We start from the raw sequence: 14,731 nt of genomic DNA, 5'->3' as shown, positions 1-14,731 counted from the left end.
TAAACAGTCTGGTCATTGAAGGCTTCCTCTAAGCTGTGACTGAACTATGAAAAGGATGCTGCTGCAATGTGAAGAGCTGGAGGAAACAGTTTTCTGGAGAGCAAGTGCAAAGGCCCTGAGGCAGAAAAGAGCCTGATGAGGAACAGAAAGTATGATCAGAGCTTAGGACGAGAGAGGAGAGTAGGTCCAGGAGGGAGTTAGGGACAGATTGAGGCAGGGCCTTGCAGGCTGAGGGACAGTGTTTGGATTGAATTTGAGGTGTGAAATAATATATTCAGTCCTTATGCTCAGAATCATTCTTTGGGATTGGTTTCTGGACTACTCCAGCTTTAGCCCACCCTGTGTTTTGTGTGCATGAACTAACCCCCAGCAATAAACCCCAGTTGTGATGGATTTAAGCAGAAAATGAATTTATTAAAAGGTACAGGAAGTTTGGTAAATTTGGAAAGGATCAGGGAATCAAGAACAACCCAAATTATTCTACCAAACATTTCCTACAAGGATACTGTTGCTGCCACTGCTGGGCAGGTGTAGATACCATGGTTTGCACCACCAACACTGGTTACAGGACACAGCTACTCGATCTGACCTCACTGCTGCCTCTGCAAGCTGCCACCACCCTCACCAGAATAGAGTCTGAGGTATCCCTTCTGCTTTCTTTGCCAGTTTCTCATGCCAGGTCTGGGGTGGGAGTATCTCATTGCCTGAGCCTCACTCATGCTGTCATTCCCTAGCTGCAAGGGAAGATGGGAAAGCAAATGTGTGGCACCCTCATCTCTTCTGGTAGAATGTGGACTCTGGTTCGTGTGTTGGGGCTTCCCTAAACCTAGGGAGGGGGTTGAGCTGCACAGCATCCAGAGGGTGATAAATGTCCCTCACAGAGACACGTGGAGTTAGTGACTCATGGAATCACTTGGCCTCAGCAATGTACATCTAACAGGCAGTGGCACTTGAAGTAAGACTTGATTGCTTTTCTCTTAGACAGTTATTTTTCAAAAAAATAGTGCCAAATTTGGAAGCAACTATTTCTCAGTCTGATGAGAGTCTAGGGGCTATTTTTTTAAATTAGTTTAGTTTGTGCAGGTGTGTGGGGTAGCATGTTTCCCCCATGTTTATCACAGATTTGCATTCCTGTTGGAAATGCCCTAGCCATTGTCAGTGCTTATAATTGCTTCTTGTTATGGCCATGTGGGGCTTATTGTCCAAGATTTTGCTGCAGAGTTTATTGTTTATCTTATTATGTCTCCAGGAAGCTGCATAGGAAATCTCAGGAAGTCTGATTTAAAGGGACAGCCTCCAGGGCAGAACCCTAACTGGGAGGAGGCACTGAGCTTCTGACCAGAATCAGCTTACCTCTGGTGGGAGCTGGAAAGAAACCTTTTCTGAGTACCTCCCGCTTGCTTTGCTGGTTTCCAGTGTTTTGGTGATTCCTTTCTGATTCTGATTTAAGGGGAAAAGTAACAATATTTATTCTTCAAATACACATGGATATACACCAAACAAAATAAAACAAAAAAACACTTTCACTGTTGTGTAAGCAGAATGGATGCTGAGTCATGGGTGCATACATGCTTTTCAAATCTTTTGGTGCTTCCTTGGAGGTATTTTCATAGAAGCCTTAAACTTTTTAAATGGACACGAGGATTTCAAGGAAGTCAGCATTATAACATCAAAAAAATAAATAGGACTTGAGTTTTAACCACCTTCCCATTTTTCCCCCTGTTGGAAGGAAGAGGGAAAAATGAGAAATTGCAAATTTCCATTGCCTTTTTCTTATTAGATGTCTGGTTGATGGCTCTCATTCAAGTCAGGGTAAAAATCAAGCTATTTCAGATTTGGTAACAAATTTTCAACTTGCTCAGAGGAAGATTTGAACCAGTGTCCATAATTACACCAAAAAACTTCCTTTTCTGCTTGAAAAATAAAAGTAAAGAAATTATTACTAAGCTTTTGTCTTCTAAAAAAACACTGTATTATGAAAAATTTTTTAACTTATACAAAAATAGAAAGAATAGTATAATGATCCCCAATATGTTCCCAACATCTTTTGTTTTGCTTTTAAACACAAGTACGTATCAGTTAGATTCCTATCCTCCTCATGAGGGATAATGGAATCATTATTCCTGTTTTACAGATGAGGAAACTAAGGGTCCAGGAAGTTAAGAAGTGACTTACTAGGTCATTTAACTAGTAAATGGCAGAGCCAAAAATCACAGAGCTCCCGTATTAATTTACTGTTCATTATTCCAGCCAGCCAGTTGTTTCCAGAAATTATCCCTAAGGAGATATCTGGAGTCAAAACTAATGGTAAGAAACTTTTTATTAAGAATGATTTCTGCTTTTGCTATATATTTTTAACTCAGAAATTCAGTTTGTCAAGACTTGTTCTTTGATAAAGCAAATTACTTTTAAAAATCCTGAGTAGTGTTAGGAATACCACCCCCCTCATTTTCAGATTTTCCACTTCTAACCAATTTTGACAGTATAATGCTAAAGAGTAAGTCTAATTTCCAAGGAAGGAAGCTCTTTGGTTGATAGATATCAGCTAATCAGTTTTTAAACCTTTCTTTTTCCTACGAATTGGTTAGAGGTCAGCAACCTGCTGGAGTTTCACTTTTAACTGCCAGTTTAACGAAGAGGACTTGACAGTCCTTTGAAAAAAGCTGTATTCAAGGTATTCATGTTTCTGAGAAATTGAGTGAGCTTCTTGCAAGCGCCCCAGTCTGCTCCATGCAGAAGTTCTTCAGGCTTCCTCGCTCATGTTCAGAAAGGAGGTGGAACCCCAGAGACCAGGCTGCTGGCTGTTTCACGGGGCACATCAGAAGACGGCTCTCCTTACTTTTCATTCGCTTTTAAAAATAGTTGTCTATGTATTGGTTGCCAAAATCTTATGAGGAATGTGATTATAAAAGTTCAGATTTGTTTAGAGAAAAAAATAGTTCAAGCTATTGCTCGTAACAAAACCAGCGAGATAAGCACTCAAGATTAGCCATGATTAGCAATCTGTTGAGACCTCCACGTTCAAGCTTCATTTATTTTTAGTTCTTGTGTTGAAACTATAGATGAAAACTTTTCTAGTTATTCATTCTTGACCTTGGGCAGCCAGGTCTGCTCCCACATTCTCATCATTTTGTAATCTTGTTGAGCTGGGATATTAAGTAGGGCTCTAGAAAAGCATCAGCATTTTCAAATGGTTGAAGTCTCTTGAGTTAAACCACCTTGCATCCAACTGGCCTGGTGTGAGGTCTGGACACCGCCCCCGCCCCCCCTCCCACCGTGTCTATGGTTCACGATGAAGGAGGGGGACAGGGTAGTTGTTCAAGTTTTGCTTGGATTAACCACACTTCCAGCACCGAGGAGTAGATATGAAGTAATGCAGTAAAATTGTGTGACCGTGAGTAAACTCCCAGGCTCTAAAATACTTTGAAGTTCTCTTTATTTCTCACTGGCTTGCCATGCATTATGCCTTCTTGCTAACCTAGTAACACCAAAGAGTATTACTGTACCTCCCCTCTCCACCACAGTATAAATTTTGTTTCTTGTTAGTCTTAACCTGAATTTGACAACAGCCTCAGAAACTAAGATCTGCGATGTAACACTTTTCTAATGTTGGAGACTTGGTTAAATCAAGGTGCACTTATACTCTTTTAATTTGGTCACTGCTTCCATTTCATTTTACTGAGATTGTTTCACCACCTATTTTTCAATTCAGTCTGTGGAATTATTTTATTTTATTTTTTTATAAATTTATTTGTTTATTTATTTATTTATTATTTTTGGTTGCATTGGGTCTTTGTTGCTGCGCGTGAGCTTTCTCTAATTGTGGCGAGTGGGGGCCACTCTTCATTGCAGCGCATGGGCTTCTCATTGCAGTGGTTTCTCTTGTTGCGGAGCGTGGGCTCTAGGCACGCGGGCTCATAGTTGTGGCTCGCGGGCTCTAGAGCGCAGGCTCAGTAGTTGTGGCGCACGGGCTTAGTTGCTCCGCGGCATGTAGGATCTTCCAGGCCAGGGCTCGAACCCGTGTCCCCTGCATTGGCAGGCAGATTCTTAACCACTGTGCCACCAGGGAAGTCCCTGTGGAATTATTTTAAAATGTAATGCATCAAATGAAATATGGTCAAATACCCTGAAATTCCCAGATAACTTCTGAGCTTTTGTGAAATCTACGGCTTCTTGGGTGCAAATAGGAAAGAAATTGAATAAAATAAACCAGAATAAAATTTTAAATGGAAAGAACCACCATTAGTCACGAATTTTAATGAAGAAATAATTCTGCTGAAATGTCACTGTTTCATTTTATGTGAATGAATTTATCACAGCCCTAATGAATACGTTTCTTATAATATTTTTGGTGAGAAAACTGCTTGAAACTTCTCAGTAGAACATATCATAAGGTATATAGACTAACAACATAGGAAACACACCACTTCGAGTTCCAGCGACACAAGGAAGCTTGGGGTGGAGTCTTAATGAGGCCCCTATTTTGGCACTAGTCTCTTTAGAGTTTAGTAAGAAGTTGTCACCACTATGGTTATTTCACCAGGTGTGGGAGAACAGGGGCCAGTTTTGCATACCTACAGGTGCCTTATAGGTAGTTTCCCATTTATAAATATATAATTCAGGTTCACACATTTAAAGAAAAGTATCATACCCTGAGAACCTACACCCCCAGAATTTCATAGTTTTTTTTTTCTTTTTAATATCTCACTCTAATTTATGTAGAATTTATTTTGACTGAGTGTGAAGTAGAGCTTTAAAATGAGGCTTTTCTAAGAAATGAATTGTCCCGTTCGTTAGTAATCCTTCTCTCCTCCAGTAGTAGTTTGCAGTCAACATTCACTGTATGTCAGATTCTTGAATATACCAGGGCAGGTTTCAGGCAGTCTGCTCTGGGGGTTGTATGCATATAACAGGAGCTCTGAGGTCCCCTCCTGACCCTGGCTCCTGTCCCGACCCTGCCAACTCTAGGCGCTCTTGGGCAGGCTTATGCCACCTGTTTGAGTCTCAGTTTTTAAAAAATCTATACAGTAGAGATAATAGTAAGGCCTACATCAGGAGAGTTGTGAAGGTCAAATAAAAAAATATGTGGTAAGTTCTCATATTAAAACATCAGAAATCTGCAGTCGCCGTTTTTGGTTTCAGTAATTGTGGCTTTAGGATGTTTTAATATCTGTGCACAGGTACACTTTCATCATGAGTTATATTGTCAGGAATGAGCAACTGAGAGGTGACATTTCAAGTGCATCTCTTACGTTTGCTCTTACAAATGTCCACAGGGCAGGAGCTAATGAACTGAGGTACTTCCATACCGTGGTGTGCTCTGCAGAGGGGTCCAAGATGTGGATAATGTGGAAAGATGATGTTAAGTGAAGAAAGCAAGTGCTGGAATAATGTTATCATTCCATTTTGACAAATATAAATTAAAAAAATAAAACATGACAAATCAAACTTATGTGTGTTTAGACAGCAGGAAATGTCTAAAGGATCACCACCAGAGGTTGCAAACTGGTGGCCCTCAGGTCAAATCTACCAGCAACTGTGTTTTGATTGGCCTGTACAGCATTTTTAAAAATGATGAATTAGTTGCCAGCATTTAAAAACTGGGAGATTTTATGTAAAACCCAGAATTTCCAGCTTCTCTTGAACAATTGGAATGTCTGTTCACTTTGGCCATGAGTCCCTTGGGACCCCAGTAAGCTGGAACTTTCCCAAGGCAAACACTCTCAGTGGTGCCCATTGCCTGCCAGGCCTCTTCTTTCATGTACCTTCCCACCTAGTCCTGAGAGCATTTAGGTTTGTGACCCCTCATCTACCTCTGTCTTTGACACGGGTGCCTCTGGCAAATGGGATGGCGATAGGGAAGAACGTGGGGCCTTTGGGAAGATTCGCTTTTTACACTATATACTTCTGTATGGTTTGAATGTATTATAATGACACTATGTCACTTTTAAAATTTAAAAGTCAGTAGAAAAACATGTTCGAATACTCGACAGTATCATAGATGCCACATCGAGAAAACCCACATCCCGTTCCTGTATAAGCTTTCATTATAACGCTCAAAATGAACTTGAGCCCTGCAGGGCAGGAACCTCTCATTATGGAAATGTTCCTCCGAGGTGTCTTCTGCATGGCTGATTTCATTACTGGAGCTCTTGCTTCTGGTCAAAGCAGGGGCATCAGAGGGAAGGGCCGCGCCCCGTTCTTTCCTTCCCTTTTTCAGGCTGTGCCCTTTATCTCCGGCCAGGGCGTCTGTTGGTCCTCCCGCCCTTCCTCCCTCCTCCGTGGCTACCTGCCCTGGAGCCCACTCAAGTTTCACCTCTTCCATGAAGGGCTGCAGCCCACAGGTTTCGGTTCTTCTTTCTCATTCACAGTCAGCAGCCGGAAGTTAGGCTTAATCATTCTAGGATTAGTTCACGTGAATGTGCCCTTCCTCCCCAAGGAAAGAAAGAAACTCTAGTGCCCCATGGTCATCTCACGTTTCCTTTGGGTCCTCATTGGAGTGGATCCTGGCCTTGGCAGCTGGGGCCCTGCAGAGGGGCTGTTGGAAAATTCTCCAGGAGAGGAGTGCCTGGGCCAATGGGGGATTGACATCCTTGGTCCTCAGGGGATTGACATTCTTCATTAGCTGAGTTACTACCAAAGCTGGTTAATCTTAGGTTGTTTACAGGCCTGTACAAATCAGGACCTTTTCTATGCAGGAGGCTAGAGCAAGAAGCCTTTTTTAGGAACACCTCCCCTTCCCCCGAGTAGCACCACTTACCCCAGGCTGCTTTGTGGGGAGTCTGGCTTTGGAAAATAAAGAATCCCAAGGACAAGCTGAAGCCCACCTTTTGTGGACACCACTGTTTGACTTTTACACATTACTGAGTGTTTCCTGGGTGCCTGACCCGGTAGGTACCACATATAGGCCTTGAGGTAACCCAGATGCTTGCCTGAAAGGCTTGAGCCTTTTCACAGAGATTTCACTTCCTTCTTTCTCCAGATAGATGGGACCCCTGTCACGCTCTTTGAAGCAAGACCCAAGCCCGTCAGAGCAGTACTTTCAAAGCATTTGCCTTTCTTCCAGAGCACCCTATGGTTCTACACCCCACTGCTGTTGCCCTTGCCAGTTCTTCTGCCTAGAACACCCCTCAGAATTCTGCCCATATGTGTCTCTTGCTCTGAGAAGCCTTCCCAGACTTTGTCCCCATAAAACAATTAATTTGCCAGGCTCAGTTATTTCTTGGCTCCCTCAACACTTTTTGCAAGTTCCTGGCAGCATTTATGTTGTTCTCCAGTCATCTTTGGTTCATCTTTGTACTACCAGAGCCTGGTGCATCCTTCCGTAGTGCTCTTTTGTAATGCACTCTTCAGAGGCCATATGTTAGGGGCCAGGCTGCTGGCCTGAGAATGGGGAGAGCCTTTCTTATAAACTCTAAAGTCAACTCTTGGATTTAAGCTTGTTGTTCAAATGAACCCTCTCTCTTTGCTGAGCCCCCCACTTTACTCAGGGCTGAGACAGGCAAAGGCTCTTAAAAATCTGGGCATTTGTAAGAATGCCTTGGGAAATCCTGGGCTAAACCTTTGCAGCTAAAAGTTGCAATTAGAAAAATTTTTGCAAAAAAAATACTATCCCATTAGAGAACTAAAAAATAAAAATCAAGAATTGAAAGCTACACTGGAGTTATGTATGTCTCCTTGGGTTTGAGTCCCTCTGCCCCTGTGCAGGGAGGGTGAGGGTGTTGATTTGTTGTAGGGAGGGGTTGAACAGGCATAGTTTTCATCTGAAACCTTGGAGTTCATGTGAGGCACTCTATCTCACCCAATAAGTCTGAGCTTTGTAAAAGGCCCGGGACCAGGGCAAGGTGTTCATTCGTGAGATCCCCAGTTCATAAAATGAAAAATGTCAGCCACTAGTTGTTTCCATAATAACTCTGGGAAGAGCAGTAAGGCCCTTTGTTATTCACATTAAAAGCTGAAAAGGAGGTTTCCAGAAGCAGTTATTTTGAATGGGCTCTGAAGAGAAAATTTGCCTACGAAAAAAAGAAGTGAACGGTTGAGTGGGGTGTTTATTGTCGCTCTCATTTGTTGAGTTGCTATGAAATTGGGATTCAGTGTAGGCTCTGTATGCCGTGCAGGGCCCTGGCTCTTGGGTGAAGTTCAAGTGGACTGTTGATTCCTCTTTGATCATACAAAGTTCTCCTCCCAGTGTCCCTTCTCTATCCATTTCACCCCAATGTTTGGGTCTACAAAGCATGATATCCTGGCAGTGAACACTTTAGAGCTGCCAGAATGCCAAGCATGGCTTTAGGTGGGGACCCAGTAAGCATTGTTTGTTTCTTACAGGCTGGGGATTGTCAGCCAGAAACTGAACTTCTGGTGTGCCTTTGAATGCCAGAAGGCAGAGTGCTCTGAAAAAGCAGCAACAGCAGCCGGCAAGGAAACCGCCGGAGGTGGGGAGCTCTGGGCTGGTGTGGTTCTCAGCTTCTGACAATGTAACTTATGGCCCCCTGTCACTTCCTGTCAGGCAGCCCAAGTAGTGGGGAGGAGTTCCTTGAGGGAAACCATGCTCTGCTCTGCTCAGAGAATCCCGTCCGAAGGGCTCTGCCGCAGTTAGGGGCGGGGGACTCCAGGTGGATGAGGTCGGAGCGCCCCATGGTGTGGTGTTGCTTCTTTGTTCATGCTCAGGTAAGCTCCTTTGCAGCTGGACCAGGGAGAGACCCGCTCCCAACTCCCACCCAAGCCTGGCTGGGCCATGCCAGGAGCTGAGGTATGGGAGGATGCAGCTGTCTGCATCTCCCAAGAAAGTGAGCAGGGAGCCGCCAAGAACACCTGGGATGAGGGAGGCACACTTCTGCCTCACTGTACTGTGAATCAGAAAAGAGCTGTGTGGTTGTGTTTAAGACCACAAATGGTTGTGCTTGGTGGAGATGGTGTGCTAAGTGGAGTGCCTAGCTGTCAGCGCTTCCTTTAGCATCTGTGATTGGAGGAGAGCAAGGGTAGGGGGACTTTCATTCTTTGCTCCACAGTGCCAGTATTTTAATTTTTTTAAGAGACCTGTTTTCATTAAATGGGAAGGAAAAAGTAAGTGTGTGTGTTGACTTTCATTCTTTGCTCCACAGTGCCAGTATTTTAATTTTTTTAAGAGACCTGTTTTCATTAAATGGGAAGGAAAAAGAAAGTGTGTGTGTGTGTGTGTGTGTGTGTGTGTGTGTGTGTGTGTGTGTGTGTTTAAATAGCAAAGTGGATTTCCAAGACCTTTTCTTCTTTGGATTGGAAGATGGCTAAACTCAGTTTTGGAAGTTCATTCTTTGTGAAGCAACTGTTTTGTAGGTTTCCTTAATATTCTGGTGTTTTGAAGGTGTTCATCATTGGGAAAATGAAGTCAGGTAATATCAGGGGAGACTCAGACTCACTGGTTTTCTCGTTAAAAGTATTGGTGCCTGTTTGGGTTATATTGGAAGGAGCAGCTGGAAATGTTATGTTTCTATGGACTGAAGAATGATTAGGAGCCCTGAAGCTTACTCTCTCTCTGTGTCCCTTTTATCTGTTTGTTTGTTTGTGGATAGGTTTTGGATAAGCCAAAGTTATTTTTTAAAGAAAATGCCCATTGCTTTTTCTGTTTCTTTCATCAGAATTATGTTTCTGAAACTGATGTTTGCAATACAAATTCCAACTCTTGTACATGGCCATTATAGACATCTTTTCATGTGATTTGAGTGGTTTCACTGTCTTTCTCCTTTCCCATCTCACTCACCTAGCTATTCGCTCACCTGATAAAGAATAATTTTTGATCATTTGAGATATGGAAATTGGCAACATTTTAAATGATTTACTGCACTTCAGGGATAGTTAATGCAGCATTAAAAATATTACAATAATAGCTGATGTTTATTAGATACTTTTCATGTTACTTGCATTAGCTCTTGAAAGTCTTACAACACTGTAGGGGTTGGCTGTTATTATTACCTCCACTTTGCAGATGGTAGAACTGGGATGCAGAGAGGATAAATACTTTGCCTATGGTCTCCTAGCTGGTTAGTAGTGGATCAGGCTTCAAGCTCAGGCAGAATGGAGCCAGAAATGACATTCATAGCCATAGCACACGTGATGATTTTAATGACAGGGCCCTTCTTATATCTCCTATCAAGTGCAGCATCTTCAGTAACACTTGCTTTCCAATCCTTTGACAAATCAGCTCATTTTGGTGGATGTTTGCCTCGGTCCAATTAGCGCCTACACAAGAGGCATCTAAGACAAGTCGCTGCCTTCTCTGGACTCAGTTTCCCACCTGTCAAACAGAGATATCTCTAAACTCATTTTAGCTCTGATATGGGTCTAAGGTATGACTTTTTGACAAAAAGTCAAAAATAGTTCTCATATCCCTGTTGCAAAGTCAAATGATTTAATAAGTGCTTTTACATACAGATTTCCCGAGGATATGGACTGGAACTCAAACTGTAATTGGCCGGCTGGCTGTTGACCTTTATTCTGCTCTTGAAAATATTACTGAATGGATTTTTATTTCTTGGGTCCGAGGGTCTCTAAAGAAAGGATCTGGGGGAGTTGAGTTTGGGTGTGGGAAAGGCAGTTCGTTGGTAGCTGGGTGTGGAAGGAGAGAATGGGAAGGGAGAAACCCTTTAAAGTTCTCACAAATCCATCTTCTGAGATTTGATCAAGATAGCTCTGTATCTGTGGAGGAATGGCAGAGTGTAACAGTTAAGGGCATGGGTTTTAGAACCACATAGATGTAGATGTAGATTTGAGTCCCAGCTTTGCCTCTTACTAGCCATTGCAGTCCCAGGCATGTTACCAAATCTCTCTGAATCTCCTTGTTAAATGGGGATAATAAATAGTGCCTACTGGGACTTCCCTGGCGGTCTAGTGGGTAAGACTCCGTGCTGCCAATGCAGGGGGCCTGAGTTCAATCCCTGGTCGGGGAACTAGATCCCACATGCATGCCGCAACTAAGGAGTCCGTATGCCGCAACTAAAGATCCCACATGCCACAATGAAGATCCCGTGTGCCACAGTGAAGACCTGGCACAGCCTAAATAAATAAATAAATATTTTAAAAAAATAGTGCCTACCATATAGGGTTGTCATGAGGAATAAATGAAGTGATTCAAGACAGTGCCTAGCACAGATTCTGCACTCAGTGAACATGACCCACGTCCCAGGTCTTATTGACCATAGCTGTTGGTGGCTCCCAGAGAAATGAATCATTAGTGTGTAAGGGCTCAGCAACAATAGTGCTGTGAAACGTCTTATATCCTGAGTTAAATATGCCCTGATTTGATTTTGTGGAGGGAAGGAAGCAGCATATTACACAGAAAAGTCAGTACTTCATTTTAAAGCCCTGATTCCAGCCATATTTTTACAGCTTTCCCAGAACGCCAAGTGGGAGCCATTGAAGGGGAAGTTGATTCAAACCAGATCCTAAAAAAGGCTTGTCTTGATGGAACACTCAGTGGTGTGATTCGGAAAGTGCAAGGTCAGGGTGGTGACCCCGAGTGTCCATCGGGAGAGAAACAATGGGTGACTTTAGGACCTAAATATAGACTATGTGGATGTCACTTAGGGAAGTCACAGTGGGTGGGTCTCTTGGGAGGAGTTCAGAAAGCAGCCCCTGTGTGCCAACCCTTGCTCTGTCAGCCCTCTTTTTCTGAATAACTTTGTCCGTAGTCTAGCTTTTCTGCATCCCTTGAGCCCCTGCCTCTGTTTGGCAGCCTTGTTTATGTCACCATCTCTTCCCTCCCAAATCTTCCTTGTGGCATTTACCACTTCTCTCCCTTGTCTCTAGCAGACCCCACTCACCCCCTGCCATAAGCCCCAGGTGTTCTCACCACAGTGTTCCTCATGGTGCAGGCATGAGAGCACTGGTCTGGGAGTCAGGAGTTTGGGGTTCTAGGTTTTGCATTAACCTTGGGCAATGCTGAACTTCCCTGGGTACCAGGTTCTCCAATAGAGACAGACATATCTGCATCCTGGAGGTTGATACTCTGAGTTCACACCCTCACTGCCACTTGACCTTGGGCAAGTTCTTTACTTTTCCTTCTGGGCCTTAGTTACCTCACCTGTGAAATGGAGATGATATAATATCTGCTTCCAATACTATGAAAAGTTTATAAAATAATATCTGTGAAACTCTTAAAACAGTGCATTCTATGATAATGTTCAAAAATACTAGCTATGATTGTGATTTGTAGGAAAATGAGACTTGAATAGAATCAGTGTTTCCTAAACTTCGGTCATGTTTCCCATATCCACATACCACTTTTACTGTTATTTTTCACTTACTGTTTTTCTTTAAATTGTCTATTTGTTTTGTTTTGACCTTAGGTTCATCCTAAGTAGTAAGAGCCCTAAAGTCACTAAACATCATAATATGTTTCCTAAAACACATTATAATAAATACACCTTGGTCTACTGCATATGGTCTGAAATGATATCGTGTCACCACCAGGTCCACTTCCCACAGTGAGGACTGCAGAGCCAGTGGCTCTGAGCATCTGAGGCCCAAGTTGCTGCCTGCTATGATTCTGACAGGGCTCCTCTCACCAGAATGAACAGTCAGCCCATCCTTTCATACATCAGACACTGCCTGAGAACCAGCTTTGTGCCTGACTCTGTGCCAGGTGCCAAGATGGCCAAAATATGGATCTTTGTAGCCCCTGCTGTCTTCTCTAAATGGGGCATTACCAGCCTAGAGAAAACGGGGTAGGGAGAGCCACAAAATGACCCAACTGCTGAAATCCCACCATAAGAGAAGCCAGGGCCACTCTCTGCCTGGGTGTGGGTAAAGGAGTATATCTCAGTCAGCTTTCGCTGAGTAACAACTACCCCAAACTCAGTAGCAAACAATAGCAAGCATTTATTCTTATGCTCACAGGTGTGCAGATTGGCTGTGTGGTCTGCCCCATTCAGGTCCCTTAGCTACCCAAGTGTATATTCTTCTCCTGTGCAGGTCAGAAGATCCCAGAGGAGCAAGCAGCAATACGTAATGTCTCTTAAGGCCTAGGCTCAGAATTGGTACATTGTCCTGTCCACCCATATTCCACTGGCCAGAGCAAGTCATAGTACCAAGCCATGGAGGTCAGGGAAGGGCATAAAAGTTTGCTGAAGAATAAATTAATATACCACAGAGATCATCACTATTTACTCACTCAACTTACATTTATTGAGTGAATACTATGTGGAGTACTCTGCCATGTTGGGGGAGATAAATATGGTACTAATAAGTGATGAAGATGATGAAAACATCTAACCTAAGGGCTGGCATGTATTAGGTCCTAAATAAATATTCTATGAATAAATATCTGCTAGTACCTTTGAGATGCTAACTAGTGATGAGTGTTTCACATGGGTTATCTCATTCTCTCCTCCTAACTCTCCCCCTCAAATTCCACCCACCCCCCCAGCTTTGGGCAAGTACAGTCATCCCAGGTCAAGCAAGTGGGATACTGTCTTGGCCTGTTAAATGCTTGTAATCTTCTGATGTGAGCAAGGGGAGCACTGGTAAAGGCACAGCAGCAGGGAGAAGGCGTGTGTAAACAGATTATCCCTGATGTGAGGGGAAAGAGGTGGGCTTTGCACCAAAGAGGCTCCGGTTCAAATCCCTTGTGTGTTTATCCCCATGTACACCTTGTGCACTGTCTTGGGTGCTAACTCTTCAGGCACCCACCATGGACTAAGAATTTAGTGTGGTCATTAGCCTCTCATAGTTTCTTTACATCACTAGCCCCCTGCCTTCTTGAGGTCACATGCATCTTGGAATGTTCTCTTTAGAAAACTGCACATAGTTAAAGTGTCTGTGCAGACCCCTGGCCCCAGGTAAAGAACTCTGCTCTAATGATTCGTTCCATCCCCACCCTCTTCTCTTCCCTTCCATCTCTTAAACACTTCATCCAGTGGAAGAAGCATTTTTCCATATTTGTATGCCAGTGTCAGGCTCAGGGTCTAACTCATATTGGTTGACCAATGAGTGTCTTTTTTTTACATCTTTATTGGGCTATAATTGCTTTACAATGGTGTGTTAGTTTCTGCTTTATAACAAAGTGAATCAGTTATACATGTACATATGTTCCCATATCTCTTCCCTCTGGCGTCTCCCTCCCTCCCACCCTCCCTATCCCACCCCTCCAGGCGGTCACAAAGCATCGAGCTGATCTCCCTGTGCTATGCGGCTGCTTCCCACTAGCTATCTACCGTATGTTTGGTAAAATAGTGTATATATGTCCATGCCTCTCTCTCACTTTGTCACAGCTCACCCTTCCCCCTCCCCATATCCTCAAGTCCATTCTCTAGTAGGTCTGTGTCTTTATTCCTGTCTTACCCCTAGGTTCTTCATGACATTTTTTTTTCTTAAATTCCATATATATGTGTTAGCATACGGTATTTGTCTTTCTCTTCCTGACTTACTTCACTCTGTATGACAGACTCTAGGTCTATCCACCTCACTACACATAGCTCAATTTCGTTTCTTTTTATGGCTGAGTAATATTCCATTGTATATATGTGCCACATCTTCTTTATCCATTCATCCGATGATCATCATCATCATTAGCTGTGTGCCTTTGAACAAGCGAAATAACCTCTCTGCGTCTCAGTTGTATCATCTATAAAATATATGAGCTTTCCTATCTCATCCAGTCAGAAAGTTCTGTGACTCTATGCACATGCAAATGAACTATAAGCAGATGACTTATGCTCAGATACAATTAGGTCTCATTCCCTCAGTACCTGGATAGAAA

At 43.2% G+C, this 14,731-nt stretch overlaps 1 protein-coding gene across 3 annotated transcripts in view; it reads left to right on the top strand.

Moving 5' to 3' along the window:
• The window catches only part of ARHGEF3 (Rho guanine nucleotide exchange factor 3), a 311,369-nt gene that overhangs the window by 128,860 nt on the left and 167,778 nt on the right, over nt 1-14,731 (top strand). Inside the window, exon 1 of one of the 3 annotated variants that reach the window (XM_024746370.1) lies at nt 8,545-8,667. The exons of the other annotated variants lie outside the window; for them this stretch is intronic. Within the exon in view, the coding sequence (XP_024602138.1) occupies nt 8,617-8,667 (51 nt within the window). The 5' untranslated portion in view covers nt 8,545-8,616. Of the gene's footprint in view, nt 1-8,544; nt 8,668-14,731 lie in introns of those variants that run through there. 3 annotated transcript variants of the gene reach the window in all.

This window comes from Neophocaena asiaeorientalis, unplaced genomic scaffold (assembly GCF_003031525.2).
Source record: "Neophocaena asiaeorientalis asiaeorientalis breed wild unplaced genomic scaffold, Neophocaena_asiaeorientalis_V1.1 scaffold251, whole genome shotgun sequence".
Taxonomy (NCBI): Eukaryota; Metazoa; Chordata; class Mammalia; order Artiodactyla; family Phocoenidae; genus Neophocaena; species Neophocaena asiaeorientalis.
The sequence above is the reverse complement of the archived record's forward strand: the minus strand, read 5'-3'. Positions and strand labels throughout refer to the sequence as shown.